The sequence below is a fragment of the Anolis carolinensis genome, chromosome 4, assembly GCF_035594765.1.
Source record: "Anolis carolinensis isolate JA03-04 chromosome 4, rAnoCar3.1.pri, whole genome shotgun sequence".
NCBI classification, from domain to species: domain Eukaryota; kingdom Metazoa; phylum Chordata; class Lepidosauria; order Squamata; family Dactyloidae; genus Anolis; species Anolis carolinensis.
The window spans coordinates 114,888,696-114,904,375 of NC_085844.1; the positions used below are offsets into that span (position 1 = coordinate 114,888,696).

At 40.7% G+C, this 15,680-nt stretch overlaps 1 protein-coding gene across 1 annotated transcript in view; it reads left to right on the top strand.

Annotated features, from left to right (window-relative positions):
- zcchc2 (zinc finger CCHC-type containing 2) overlaps positions 1 to 15,171 on the top strand; it is a 35,639-nt gene extending 20,468 nt beyond the window's left edge. Inside the window, exons 9-14 of the mRNA XM_008116862.3 lie at positions 3,169 to 3,301; positions 4,359 to 4,423; positions 6,222 to 6,316; positions 8,378 to 8,506; positions 10,505 to 11,956; positions 13,346 to 15,171. Coding sequence (XP_008115069.2) covers positions 3,169 to 3,301; positions 4,359 to 4,423; positions 6,222 to 6,316; positions 8,378 to 8,506; positions 10,505 to 11,956; positions 13,346 to 13,413 — 1,942 coding nt within the window. The 3' untranslated portion in view covers positions 13,414 to 15,171. The remainder of the gene's footprint in view (positions 1 to 3,168; positions 3,302 to 4,358; positions 4,424 to 6,221; positions 6,317 to 8,377; positions 8,507 to 10,504; positions 11,957 to 13,345) is intronic.
- The last annotated feature ends 509 nt before the right edge of the window (positions 15,172 to 15,680 follow it).

Here is a 15,680-nt window from a genome sequence, read left to right on the forward strand (position 1 = left end):
TGCACCTGGTTCCGTCAAAGCGTTCAGGAGTCAAAACATGTCCTTTCACAGCAAAAGCTGTTTGGCTTAAGGCCGTTTGCAATTGGTCTACTTTGGCTCTTAACTCATCCATCGTCTTCCTGACGGGTTTATTGCTGCAATAAACTTTTTATGGGCGTCGGGCAATCTGTCAAGGACAGAACGCCACAAGATTCAAAGTAACAGAGTTTATTAGATTACAGAACTCAAAAATGCCCGTAAAAACACAAGGGCCAGGCAGTTTTTGCCTTTAGGAGCAAAAAGGGACAAAAGTAAATGTTCAAAAGATAAACCGGATTAAACCGGAGTTTAATCCGGGTAAAAACAAACTGCTTGCTTCAGCCTAGGTATTAACAGAACGAAAGCCAAGGAACAAAAGATACAAAGAATGCAACTAATTGGCAGCAGATTCCTCTCTGCTGCCAGCACTGTGCTTAGAGTAACTTGCGTCGCTCCCACACACACACAGTAGACAGGATCTCCAACACGAGCAATTCAGCCAAGGATTGTAGAAGTAGAGTAGACCAGTTCCGTTCCGTAAATCAAAGCCAGAAGCAGACGTTTGTAGTTTTTCCAAGTCCAAGAAGGGGGGAAGACAAGCCGTGGTCAGTTCAGTCCGGGTTCTCAAAGCAGGAGATGGCGTCCGTCAGAAAGACGACGGAAGGTCAAGCTAATAAGAGTAAGCACAGGTTTGCACAAACAAATGCCCACACAATCCCTCCCGCCGTCTGACCCTGGATTTCAATCAACTTACGTCACAGCACAGGAAAGCACACAAGTCTTCAGGGAAGCGTCCCACACACACACGGATCCCAAGCGTTTGCCCAGATTACCTTGCCCGACGCAATTTGCAATTGCTCCCAAGCCCCATTTTATGCCAGTTACAAATCTTCATCACTGTCAGCTGTCCTCCTTAACCCGGGCGTTTCCTCATCACTTTCCTCGTCAGAGCTGGAACACCTCTGACTACGCCCAACAGCATCTCCAGCTGTGGATCCCGTCCCATCCCTCCAGCTAAGCCATGGGTCTAATCCTGAAGGTCCCCATTCATCTTCTGTCCCATCATGGCCAGTGGCACCCAATTCCTCCCTTACCCGAGTCCAATCCATCTCATCCTCCTCTGAGCTAACCAGCCCCTCCTCCATTCTCTCCGTAAACCCTTCGAAAGATTCTTCGTCAGATGGTGCTGCAAATATGTCTCGCAGTCTTTTTCTCTCTCGCTCCTCGAGAGTATCTGACTCTCGAGGAGTCTTACGCCCACGCCTGTCAGTAACAGAGCCATGAGGCTCAATCATAACACCTTCCCTAGGCGCGTGCTCACCCTCATTTCCCTAGAGAAATAGTAAAAAGGACTGAAAAATATTAAACTAATAAAATGTAAAGATTGTAATTGATTCTAAAAACAATCCTAAGCAGAGACAGCACTGAGAGAGAACACAGAACTAGCTCGCACACAATCTTTCCCTCTCAGGAAAAAGTTCTCCCTGGCATATATAGACCAGCTTGGTGAAAAGACACATGATCTACTTTCTTACTCTGATTGGCTCAGGCAAGGCTAAAGGGGGGGGGGGAGAACCTCAGTGCGTGGAGCTGCTGCCACGTGGTCCATTTCAGCCAAGACAAACCAAACACCACCGTCCGTTTGTTTCCAGTGTTTCTGAAACTGCCCAGTTTCCCAGATCCTGTTTTGAAAAATGGCACAGTTCACACCCCTAATATTCACTAGGCATGCATGCATGGACAGAGGGAAAGAAAAGAGAAAAATAGATAAGTTTATATCACCGGCTACGTCAGCATGTTGAAAAAAAAGTAAGTGTAGCAGCTGAAATGAAAATCATAAGAAAAGGCTTCCTCCCTCAGTAAGCTCTGAGCAAAGAAACCATAACCTGTGGGAAACTCTAGTCCAATGACACTGTTGACTGGGGAAAATTACTCTTTAGAAAAAAAAGAGTTTGGGGGTTGTTCTCAAAAGTCCTTTTTTGGACTTTGATGTTTGACTGTGCATGTATCATGGCAGCATGTGAGGCCAGTAAGGATTATGAATAAAAATCCACCCGCATCTAGTCTGCTAGCATTGGGAAAATTCATCCCTGGATGTATTTTTGAAGAAGCCTTCAAGTGGTCTCTAGAATGTTCAAAATGCGTTTGTGTGCTTATTCAAGGCTTATCTAACATGATTGTTTCATTTCCTATGTGCATATACTAATTTACTGGAAGCTTACCACAGATTGATGGGATAACTAACAATCCATTCAGTACAGGCCTCTTGTATTCTACTTGCCCATATATCTACTATTTCTTCTTTTCATCATGACTTAAGGACCATATCCCTGGTGTGGCACTTTGGCTGCTTTTCTCTTTAAACATGATAAACTTCACTATTGAGACTGATATACATTTATTCTTCTATACATGCTTGGTCCTCTGTCCATATTAAACAACATCAAAAAAGTATAGGCTGTTTTCTGCTCCTAAGATTGTTATGTTTGTGAACAGTATAGAGAGAGACAAAAGTCATACTGAAAGAAGAGGTTATGTGGGTGGGTGAATGCAATTGGTACTTATCCCATCATGTGCTGTTTGGGTGTAATGTTCAAAACAGAAATGCATTTCTGAAGTGCTAAATCTGCAACAGCAGTAGAGCGATTGAGCCAGCAGTAGACCGATTGAACTTCAGCAATTCAGGAGCAGAGTCAAACTTTAACAGTTATAAAATACTTTATTCTAAAAACTACATACCTAGATAGGAAAGTAAAACAGGGCCTAGCTGTCTAAAGAACCCACAGCAGACATCGTTTCTTTCCATGCTCACAGGAGGAGAAGAAAATGGCAGACTCAGATTTTCCATGTGCTCAGAATTGACCCTGAGAAGTATCAGTCTAACAAACAAGGGGATGTGAGGAGAAAACAGACAGGCAGAGAGGCCAATAGGGGAAGGGCTTTTCTTGCCAGTTCCGCACATCTAAGCTTATGCAGGATGTGGTTGAGTTCCAACTTTTACAACTGTGTACTTTAAATCTTTATGAAGAAACATGATTTTTTAAAAATCTGGCAGGGACCAGTAAAAACACACACACCTTTGTGTTTGTTGGTGTGCAAGAGTGAATGTACCCTTAGTCACAATATTTTATGTATCTTCTTCTATAATAGCACGGTTAATACAAAATGCTCTTCACTGGATGGTTTTGGCATAACACACTCTGAACACAATGGTGTGCCAGATTGGAGAAGAAAAGGCTGTGCACTTCAACAGCACCCGGAACATTGCACGATGCTCGATCAGGTATTTTAAATATGTGTGTGTGTAAAACCCCCACCCCTAATTTGATATATTATCAAATGGCAGTATAACATAATAGTAAAATGTCCATTCAACCATGGGCTTAATTTTTAATTATAATTACATAATAAGAATTAATGCTACTGATTAGCTGCCCTGTGTCCTGATTTAGATAAAAATGGAGAGTGTAAATAGTTCATAATACAGTAGAATTCAGGTTATCCGAAAATCGTATTATCCGAGGCACGGGGGCTTGGCCAGGCCACACGGGGAAGGTGCCTCGAGGGAAGGACACAGGCTCCGGAGGAAGTTCCAATGGAAGATTTCTTCTCCCCGCACCTTCCTTGCTCGCCTTTGAAGCTGCTCTGAGGCGGCCGTCAGGGCGGGCTCCATGCAGAAAAGGGCACAGAGCTGCAAGGAGGCCCGAGAGGGAGCCACCGCCGTTGTTCAGAGGGAGCTCGGAAGAGGGAGGAGGACTTTTCTCTCTCTTTTCCTCCGGCTGGAAGATGCGAAGGAGGAGGAGGCAGCGGAGAGGGAAGCAGAGGCAGCCATGATCACAGTGGCGGCGGCGGCGGCTCCCTCTCGGGCCTTCTTGCAGCTCCGTGCCCTTTTCTACATGGAGCCTGCCCTGCCGTCCACCGCCTCAGAGCAGCTGATGGGAGCCTTTGAGCTCCTCAAAGGTGAGCAAGGAAGGCGTGGGGAGAAGAAATCCTCCATTGGAACTTCCCCTGGAGCCTGCCTCCCTCCCTCGAAGTGCCTTCCCCGCAGCCTGGCCAAGCCCCCCGCTTGGATAATAGGCCCCCCCTATTATCCGTCCATTTTGGTTATACGAGAATGGGCCCGCCCGTTTAACTCGGATAACTGGAACTCTACGATAATAGTAAATTATAATAATACCTTTTGCAACTTAAAGGAGAATCAGTGATGAACATATACCTGAGAGCTTTGGTGATAGAAGGAGGGTATTTCATCAGGGGAAAGGGAGCAAATTGCTGTCTCCATTGCGTTAGTGAAAACTGGAATTTTTGTCAGAAATAATATGTGTTACCTTGTCATCTAGAATACAGGAGATAAGAGGAATTTGCCTGTGATGAACAAGAAGAAAGGAAAGTTGCAGCCAGAAAAGTAAGTGTTAATTTCACTTTTAAAAAATGATCTTAGGGGTTTAGCAAGCATGGGGGTTTCCTGTGGAGTTTGGTATTTGTTCATGGTAAATGAAACACAAATGTCTTTTTAAAACAATATTATAATCAGTATAACTGATACTTATAGCCAACTACTTTAAGATGACAAACACAACCCTTAGAGAATGTTATAAGCTACAAATGGAAGAGTAGTCAAACTTGGATTTTATAAAAAGATATCAGTGACATAGTTGGATGTTAGTAGCCTCTTTGTACGCAAGGAAAGCATATTGTAAAGGCAAAATTGCTTTGCCTATTGTATGTTATATTAACATTGAATAGTTGGAAGCATTAACATCCACCTGTCTGTCTTTGTTTCGCTTTAGAACACTAAGATGGTCTAAAATCCTTCTTCAGTTTGGCTGAACTTAGGCAATTCTTGCAGAAATTACAGTACTCGTTTATCCGACCTAAACGAGCGGGCAGAATGTCGGATAAACAAAAATGACGGATAATAAGGAGGGATATTAAACCCTGTTTTTTAGGGGCTAAAAAAGGGCCTCCTTCCCAACCCCTTTGTCCTTCCTCTTCTCCCCTTTTCTCTTCTTTCCTGGCCTGCCTGACTGACTCACCATTGGTGGAGGCTTCATGCCATCCTCAAAGGGCACCCTCCCTTCTTTCATCCTCTGCCTTCCTTCCCGGCTTCTCCAGCCCGGGTTTTCCTTGCAATGCAGATGGGTAGCCCCGCCAAGAAGGGAAGCTGGTCACTTGCTTTCCTTCCTTGAGTTGCAGCAACGGCAGTGGGAATGGACGCCAAAGTAGACCCCACCCCGGGCCAGGAGCCCCTTTCCTTGGGTCCCTGGAAAGGCCTTGGCCAAGATCTTGGTAACCTCATCCCCTTCTGGATCCCTCCTGCTTCTTTCTTCCATCTGGAAGGTGCACCAAGAAAAGGTGTGCAGGGCTCTTTCTCTCTCTCTTTAGGGAGATGTTTGCAAGCTTTTGGGAGGGGATTAACAATTGGGGAGGGGGACAAGAAGAAAAGGAGGGCTGTCCCTTCGAGGAGCGCCTGCTTCATTCTCTTTCCCTTGTACCACGTTCTCATCCTGGTGGGTGTGGCTAAGGACTGCTCTCTCGGCCGGCACGAAACAAAGGGGACAGAAGAGACTTTTGATGGAGTTTCTTGGGGTTACTTGGCATGGGAACGAGATAGGCCACTTGGCGAGAATCTCTTAAATCAGAAATGAAAATTGAATAGGGGTTTTTTTTTTTTTTTTGCTGCTCTTCACTTATAACATTCTGAGGTAACATGGGTTTCACAATATTTGATGTGTATGTTTTCCCTATTCTTTGAGCTACCAGGAGCTTCTGTGGTGAAATATTTCCACCACAAGTGATATTGACTTATTTGTAGAGAAAAAGGCAATGCATGAAGGAAAGGTACCTCCTGAAAAAGTAAAGGGGCTGTATTAATCTGCCCAGATATAGTCACCAGTGCCTAAATACTGTTTTTCGACTTGAGGATAGTGAGTTTAAACAAATACGTATTGTTTGTCCTTCATGCATAAATACTGGTGTATTAATCTAACAGCCCAATTGTAGATTTCCAAATAAATGAAAACAAAATGATGCAGTGAAGTATTAATGCAAGTAATTATAATGGCCACAGTAAATTGTTAAATAATTTGTTTCAAGAACTTTTCATTCTAGCCCACTTTTAGAACTAAAGTTTTCAGGGCTGTATCCAGTGCAAAGAGATTCCTTGAACAGACTCTTCTGACAAATGTTTTTCCTCCACACAGAGATAAAGGGAAGAGAAATGATAACAGATTAGCTATCAGAAGTAACTGTGTAAGAGTTGCAGATACTTATGATCTCCACCCAGGAATAACAAAAGGTAGGAAATGTGTTTAAAATACTGTTTCAGTACAGTGGAGTTTTCTTATAAATTCTCTTTTGATTTATGAAGCATTTGTTATATATTGATTTGATATGCAATATACTGTGTGTTAAAGTTTGTAAGACAAAGTCAAGTTTCATGTTGAGATGGTCCTTAAATCTCGTTTCCATTAGCAAAAAGCATGCTGCTGGAGTCTCCTAAAATAAAGAGTCAATATACTAGGTCATGGTCTCTTTCAGCGTGTTTTCCTTCTGGGCTCTGCGCCTGCATGTAATTGTTCGTTAACCAGGCTACTGTCCATGACCTCTCTGAAAAAGATTTTATACCACCAATGCTGGTGGAAAGGGACAGAGCAAGCACCATCTCACCATTGTAATACAACTCATGGAATATCCTCATTCTTCAGTACATTCTTCAGCCATTAATGTTTTTATTAATCATGAAGGCTTTTCTTTTTCAAAAGTGCAACAGCCTTAGCTTTTCATCTACAGCACAGAGGCAGGGAGTTTCAAAAATACTTTGTCTCATTTTTGATGGGTGTGCCCAGGATATAGTGAATTTTTGACATCCTGCTACAGGGGTGAACAGCTTTGGTTCTTAAGATGTTGGGAATGCGATTTCTGTAATTGCTCATGATTAGCTGTGCATAGGTCCTCTTGTACACCTTCACTGATAGTTAAATCCTTGGTGTCATGAACTTCACACTTTAAAATTATAGAAATCCAGATACTCTCTTAGAAGTACCCATTACGTTTGGTCTCATCCCATCAGGGCCTTTCAAGTAGTATATGCCCATCTCTGCTTGAAAAAATAACACCTAAGGCCTTGAAAACAAAGTCAGCCCTTCAAAACAGATCAGTGAGTTAGAGTTTTGGGCCACAGTGTGTTCCTGAGTTTCTAGAGAAACACTTGGAAACGTTTTTGTGATTTAATTGACAATATTCAGCTCTGTGGTGGAGAACCTTCTTCAGCCTAGGAGCCAAGAACCAATTTGAGGGTTTGTGGGGATCTATACTGCACAGGCAGGAATTCCTGAGTGCTTGAAATGGGATCAAAGTGAGCAGGTGCCAGGTATACATGTTATCTGTGTGCCCCCATGCGACAGTCTAGATTAAATGGCTTTATTGACATTCTGCATTCTGAAATTGTGCAGAACCATTAGAAAAAAATTGTAACCAAACTAGGAAATTGAATTTCAGATACCTGATTTAGAAGTCTTGGATATAGATACACACATTTTATTGATTAGCCCATCAGCCGTATCAAAACATTTAACACATAGACATACAAGTCTTGGATATTTACAACAGCAGTTCTGTCTCTTTTTGTGGTATAACAGCATCCCCGATGTTCACCTCTCTAGTGCCAGGATCAGACAAAGAACAGAAACCATCCCACCCCACCCCCAAAAGTGGCAGTTCTTCATTATTAGTGGGAGTTTGATTTGTGCATCTCCAGTGCAATCATACTTCTTTTGTATATTGTGACTTGATCTAGCTTTGTCATTTCTTCTAAAGGAACTTGCTGATGTTATCAGCCAACTTTCTTCCCCCTCTCTTCCCTTCTTTTTTCCTGTTTTACCTGATAGGGATTTCTTGTGAACTTAAAAACCTGTCACTGTTTTGTGACACTTGTGATGGCCAAATAAAGGTATTGAATACCCCAGTAATTGATTTTGGAATTTTTTTCTTCCTTTTGGGCCTATATGGGCATATTTTCTTCTTAAAGAATGCCAGATGTAGGCATTCAATAATTAATTTGGAAGAAGAGAATTATGCTAGTCAGATCAATTATTATTCTGTACATGCCCAAATCCTTTGCAGTTGAAGCAGCTCTTTGACTCTCAACCATAAATTGTAGTGAATTCTATTTTAGTGTTACTGTTAAACATTTTCATTTATTGTTTTGAAAGTAGAAAGTATTGAGTAAAACTGTATTAGAGAGCTGGGAGCTGTAGGTGCAAGGTAAGAAATGAAAGATGCAGAAAGGTGAAAGTTGATAATGCATATTTCTTGATGGTCTTCAGCAGTAACCTTGCTGATGTGAAATCTTTTCTAGATTCAAATTTAGATGTTACAGTTGGACATGACACATGTGGAGAAACCTCTTCAGAAAGTTACAGTTCTCCTTCTAGTCCACGACATGATGGAAGGGAAAGCTTTGAAAGTGAAGAAGAGAAAGACAGAGGTTGTATTTATATATTTTAAAACAATAAGAATGTAGAGAATTACTTTATCATTTTTTTTATTTGGATTGGTGTATTGGGCTGAGTGCAGACACATACCTAACAATTTTACGGATAAGACAGTTGATATATAGAGTAGATGCTAACTGAAGAGTTGTAATCAGGATACTTCTAAACTAGGAAGGGAAGTGTGTGTTTCTTGGGGTTGCCTGCAGCCCTCAGAGCTGTTTGTGTTTTTAATCACCCCTGCTCCCTGACTACCTTTCATTTGGACAAAAAGATCCCAAATTTGCTGCTATTGGAAGCCTCCAAAAGTTGCAGTTTGTCATTAAAATATGTTTGTGGAGCCCAGGCCCTCATCTGCTTAACATAAACCTGTTTTTGAAAAATAAAAATGGACTTCTGCTATTGCTTGTGGGTTTTTCTTTTCTTTTCATTTTTGGCCATTTGCAGGTTTGCAGAGAGTCCTAGGGGCTGAAAATAGCCCCTGGATATGCTACAATTGCCCATTACTTCTCTGTTTAGGTGCCCATCTCTAATTAAATCATTATTGTCTAATTAATCAGCAGAATATCTTCAAAAAACATTCAGTATGTTTTACCTCAATGTAACCTAGAAAAAATTCCAAAGCTTTTTCTTCTCTCTAGAATGGAGACAATAAAGAGAATCATTCTGTGTGTAGCTGCATCCTTTTCATTTGTCTCATATACCAACAAATCTTAGCTCTTCCTTTGTAGCAACTTTTGCTTTATATTAGTTTTCTAAGGTAAACTTCATTTGGGCTTTGCCAGACATCAGCTGGCTTTGCTCAGTTCATGCAGCCTGACCCATTCTTGATTTTATGACACTTGCCAAACTTAAAATTGTAGGATATAGAGTTTGGCTTTTCAGCCTATGCATTTTTAAAATATTTACCACAGTTGCTTTAAATTTAATTATTTTTTCTATATCTGTACATAACTACTTTGTGTCTTTACTATTTAAAAGCAGTTATGTTAATGCAGGAAGAGACTATAAATGCATACTAGTCATGATGACTGGTAGTCATAGCAAGATATTTGTTCTAGTGTCATACAGTAGGCTTCTTAATCTCTGCTATGGGAATTGTATTTATGTCCTGACTGGCTACCAAGGGGCCAGATAACATTCTGGTCTATTGCCAAAGCCAGGGATAACTCGACCTCATTTTTCCACAGCCAACTAAACATCCAGGTTGCAGTGGGCAGTAAAGCTTCTGACCAGTCTGCCAATATCACTGTTTATCACAGGAAAGCAACTTTTCCTGTGAAGATAGGAACATAATGTGTGTATCTGTATGTTTATGCATGCATGCATGCATGTATTAAAATGAAAGAGATGAGTATATGTATACGTGTAATATGTCTCTCCCACCATAGTAACAGATGCAGCCCTTGGGGCTGGAAATATTACCAGCTTTTCCGAAGGCTGAAATATTTCTTTAAATATATATTTTAAAAAATATCCCCTAGTTTTGTATTTCTTTAAAACTGAGAAGAAAATGTCTTATTACATGATTGGTGCATTATTGGAACTGTTTGAATGATGATGTCATCATTGTTAGTAGTAGTAGTTCTAGTATTTATGGCCCACTTTTTTCCTCACAGTTGGGAGGAAATTTAAAGGATCAATACAATTAAAATATTTATAGTATTAAAAGAATTGAGCATATCAATGAAAGAAAAATATTAAAAAGAATTTACTGTCATAACTGTTTTGCAGCTTTCATTTGTAATATTAAATAGTGTTTTGATTGTTTATTCCTGCATGGTGGGAGGTTGTGGTCTCCTCCAACTCTATGTTTCTTTATAAGCAATGAGAAATGGAAATAACAGACTGCACAAGTCAGTTTAAGGAAAGCCTTAATATTTCCCCTCCTTTCTGTCGGAGAGTCATTTTAGTGATATAAATGGGCTTTAGATTTAAAATGCTTTTTAAAACTTGAGGGTTTTAATTGTTTAATATTGCCTTGTTTTCCACAGATACAGATAGCAATTCTGAAGATTCTGGGAATCCAAACATGATGAGGTTTACTGGGTACGGTTCTGCAGACCTTACTAAGTCGTCAGCACAGCTTTCAGTGAGATCAGACAATCCGAATATTGTTGAGGATGCTTTGAATCCACAGTTCCAACACATTTCCTTCATGCCTAGCCTGCACTGTGTGGTACTTAATGGTGCACAGAAGCCGGAAACAGTCGTCCCACCACCAATACCCACGGATGGAAAAGCTTTAGGGATGGTGGTTACAAATTCAACTCCTGTTGGAATGGGCTTAGTGGGTGAATCCGAAAAACCTATAGAATTGCTGCCCTCCCCTCTGCCAGCCAACTTTCTCCCACCTGCAATCCAGCCTGGCAGCCCGGCATTGCACGTTGCAGTACACAGAATGAAAATGCCTCCACCACAGGCATCCTCTGAAAGTTGTGCAGTTAGTGGAGCACCACCACAACAAACAGGAAACTTAAGCATCGGATCACCCACCACTGCCTTTATCCCAGTCCACAACCCAGGTAACTTTCCGGGATCCACGGTTCCTACTACAGATCCAGTCTCAAAACCTGCATCCCATGTGCTGGGCTTAAATCAAATGGTGCCTCATGTTGAGGGAAGCGCAGGAGTGATTTCTCAATCTTCCAGTCTAAAAGTAGTAGTTTCTGCAGCTGGCCTCTCCACAGCACTCCCACCAGCTCCTTTTCCTGTGCCAGTGACTCTTCATGCTACCAGTGTACTGCCCAATCAGAGTTCCACTGTGCTGAACACTGTGGCATCAACACCACCACCTCCTCCTCCTCCATCCTCTGGCCTCTGTGTTAGTCAGGTCCAACCTACAGTTCCTCCTGCAATACCGACCCATACGCCAGGCCCTGCTCCTAGTCCCAGTCCTGCTTTAACACACAGCACTGCACAAAGCGATAGCACCTCTTACATTAGTGCTGCTGGGAATACTAATGCAAATGGGACTCTATTGTCTCCACAGCAGTTGGGGTCTGGGCCTTGTGGGTCTTGCGGTCGCAGATGCAGCTGTGGGACCAATGGAAGTCTTCCGATTAACAGTTACTTTTATCACAACCCACTTCCTGGACAAGTCTACCGAGTTCCACCTTTCTTTACTCTGCCATCGCTTTGCAATGGTAGCTACCTCAACCAAGCTCATCAGACTAATGGAACACAGATTCCGTTTTACTTGCACCGGAGCCCCTACCCAAATGGGCTGATGCATGACCCGGTCATGGGGAGCCAAACCAACTATGGTATGCAGCAAATGGCAGGATATGGGAGGTTCTATCCTATGTATCCAGCTCAAAATGTAGTTGCCAATACTAATGCATCATGTCCCAAGAAGAATGGGAATGTGTCCTGTTATAATTGTGGTGTTAGTGGGCACTATGCACAGGACTGTAAGCAGTCATCCATGGAAGCCAGTCAACAAGGTAATCATAATTCCCAACACAGTTGCTTCTGAGTTCGTTCAGTTTTTGTTATTGACCATGCTTGTCCCCATTCAGCTGTCTGTGGATTGTTTGACATTGTCTGTGAATGTGAGTGTGTCTGTATGTGTGTATTGGGGGAGGGGTTGTCTGTAAAACCATTGAGTAGTTTGTAAAAGGCCTAAATTGTTACATTGTCATAATGAAATGAAATCATGACATTGGCGGAAACTTACTATAATCCCCGTTTAGGAAAAGCAAACCAAAACTCAAGTGTTTAAGTCATTAGACTTTATGATGTCTTTTCCAGTGGCCCATGTCAAAATGGTGCAGCAAAAACATTTTTATATTAAGGATTCCCAAAAGCTTTGTGCTGGTTTTTTTAAAAAAAGGGCAGGCCATTCACTTGTCTATAGCTTAATTTCTTTCCCCTTTTTTACAAACATATCTGTAGACAATTCAAAAGATATGTAAATATGCCTAAGTTCTGAATGAATCATTACAATGAAGGAATCCCTTATTTTTCTGGTGTGTCTGAAACTTGAACAGAGAAGGCGTGTTTGACTGGTTGTTGTGTGCTCTGAAGATGGAAACAGTGAATGGCTTAAAGATGTTAAGTGTAGTGATACAGACTTGTTTGGACCATTGTGCTGTAAAAGCAAACCTAGCTTCCCCTGGATTTCCTCCACCTACCCGCTCTGACTGTCAATAAAAGACATTTTGGACGCCGTTCTTCCATTTTAGGTTAACCACAGCTTATGGTGCCAAATGAACCAGGACTGGCTATGTTTAATCTTTTTAAAAACACAGTTTAGGATGTTGATTTGTTTTCCCTTACCATAGGAAATAAAAAACATATTTTAGTGTTCGGAGACAGTCCACTAAACGAAGGGTGGGGAGCATGTGTCCCTTCAGCTGATGCCAGACTGCAGCACTGTTCTGCTGTTGCAAACATAGACATCAGTAAGTTACAGTCTGGCAAAATCTGAAGGGCCTTACATTTTGCATCCATGTAATTATTGTGGTTATCCTATAACAATTTGAAATTTCCTTTCTCCTCATTGCAGCCATATCAGAGGAGGGAAAGAGGAGAAGGGAACATTTGACCAGGGAAGGGGAGGGGAGATTTGGTTTAGTTTTTTAAACTAAACCATTGTTTAGTATTATATCTGAGTATATAGCCACATTGTGGTTGTTTGTTCAGGAAAAAAAACTGTTGTTTGGATAGCATTCCTTTTATTTAAAAATTAGCATTTTATGTAGATGTAGAATTTAGATAGTTGAATAACATCAATGGAGGAGTATGTTTTCTTTGGGGGCTTTGTAGCTTTTCTCATAACTTAATATATTAAGTGCGAGCAGTGACTTAGTAAGTTCTCTTTCCTGTTCTAGGCACTTACAGATTGAGATATGCACCTCCCCCACCCCCTTCTAATGATACGTTGGATTCTGCTGACTGAAACCAAGTAAACATTGCCTGCATACCAAAATGAAGGTTGGGAGATCGGGGGAATTCTTTGGATTTGAGAGATTCCTTGCGTGTGTTTATGTTCTTTGCATTTTTTCATTGCTCATGAACACCTGTTCTGATACAAACGAAGAAAGCTGTTTTTCTCCTGGTCTGACTTGCATAAAGCATGTGGCTGTCTCAGCCAATCAATCAAAAAGCATTTGGAAAATAGACTTTTTGCACTGAAGACTTGAGATGTGCAATGTTTACTGCATTATTTTTTAAAGGTCATTTAATCTCTGACTACACTGGTTGAACAGCCATATGGTTGAAAGGAGAAGCTGGGTCATGCTCCCAAATGTCACCTTTTCCTTCCCCTCTTTTTCTCATGCTGCTATTCTCTTCCACCTTTGCTGGCTCTACGTTGTCTAAATGGGACTGGATGGATGTTGAGTTCCCAAAATAGACCCCTGTTCATGAGTCTACTAAACTTTTGTGCTTGTGAATTGGTGGGGCTGTTGCTTGCTTTTTTTTTTTTTTGAAAGATGAAAGATTCATAGATATGTACAGCTCTTATGTGCCTAAATGAAAAAAATAAATAGGATATGGTGAAGGCTTAAAATGGTGTGAACTCTGAGCAGATTTCTGAAATAGAGTTAAGTCAAATAATTTTTAATTTTGTTGTACTCTTTTTTTAAAAAAAAACCTGTTGGTTTAAAATGAGTAACTGGTATGACTGCCTTAGTTTGTGTGTTTGCATTTGTAATGGAAGTTGGCAGAAAATACCTTTTCTTAAATATAATTCTGTGTCAGTAAAAATTGCTAAATTTTAACACCCCTTTAAAGTTATTACAGTGTTGTGTTTAGAATGTAAAATGATTCATTTGAATCTGGACAAAAACCTGTGTGTGTTCTAACAATCTGTTGGGTGTTTGTATACTAGAACCAAATAGCAATGTCACTTTCTTATGACAATTTACCACTGTGTGATCACGATATAATGTGAAAGACTCCAATGAGTGTGAAGATTGATCATGTTAGTGTCATATCACTAAGTTTAACGCTGCTGTATTTTATTTCTAAAAGCCAAGATGTACTAAATTGCTTCCAGGTAATATTTGATTTCTTAAGTGCACTGAGTTTATCTGGAAGAAAGCTTTTGACTGTTGAGATCAACACTGAACTACCACCATTTGTTAGGTTCACAACTAATAGCAAAAGTAGAGGTTTTACTTATTTTTTATAAAAAATCAAATATACAGCAGGTGGAACCAGTCAAAACATATTTGATTCATTCTAATTACTAAACAAAAAACTTGAAGAAACTTGATTTACTACATTTCTTCATAGATAGCATTTATATTTATAGCACCAATATATTTTGGAAGTGAGGGGGCAACGAGATAGATGAGAGCTTTAATTTAAAAGAAAATAAGCATAAGAAATTATTTTAAATAAAAAAATATTTGCGCTGGGTAAGTTGGACCATATTGAAAAGAAATAACTGCTTCTGAGTCTAGTGAGGGTGTTAAAGCAGCAACAGATTGGCATTCTCAGTTATCTGCCAGTTTACCTATGGGACTTATTTTATGATTTAAGATACTGTACTGTACATAGGTATGATGCCTTCTCTTTATTTGTATGTTTACCATATACTTTGATATTTGAAATGTTATGTACTGGAAAGGTCACTTATATTTCTAGAACAGATTGGATTTTATGCAGCATTTTCCTGGAATTAACAGCAATAAAAAGAGGGGAAAACATCCATTTGAAAATATCGTACTTAATTATTCATGGCAATGACACTGAAATGCCTTACCCGTCTTCTGAATGAAAGGTAGAGAATCAATCTTTTTAGCATGCTCTGGAGGTCTTAAAGTTTGATGGAAATTACTCAAGAAAACTTCAGAGGAGGGTAAAATACATCTACAACTAAATGTGCACATTGCTCAGAACACAGCAGAAATTGGGGGGGGGGGGATAACTTGTCTCATTGCTTAAATCAGATGGACAAATGTGGCCAACATCAGAGCTTTATGAATGTTGGCTTGCAATTTCTAATCTCCCTCACCATTACTCAGGGCTCCTGGGAATTGTGGATCAACAAAATCTTACAGGCCACAACAACACCCCCCCCCCCCCCCCCCCGGTTTTAAATGAATTTTTAACACTTAACTATACTCCCATAAAGCTAAACACTTGATTTCAGGGGTTTCCAAACTAAGGCCCGTGGGCCGAATGCGGCCTTCACCCTAAACTTTAGACCACTGGTTC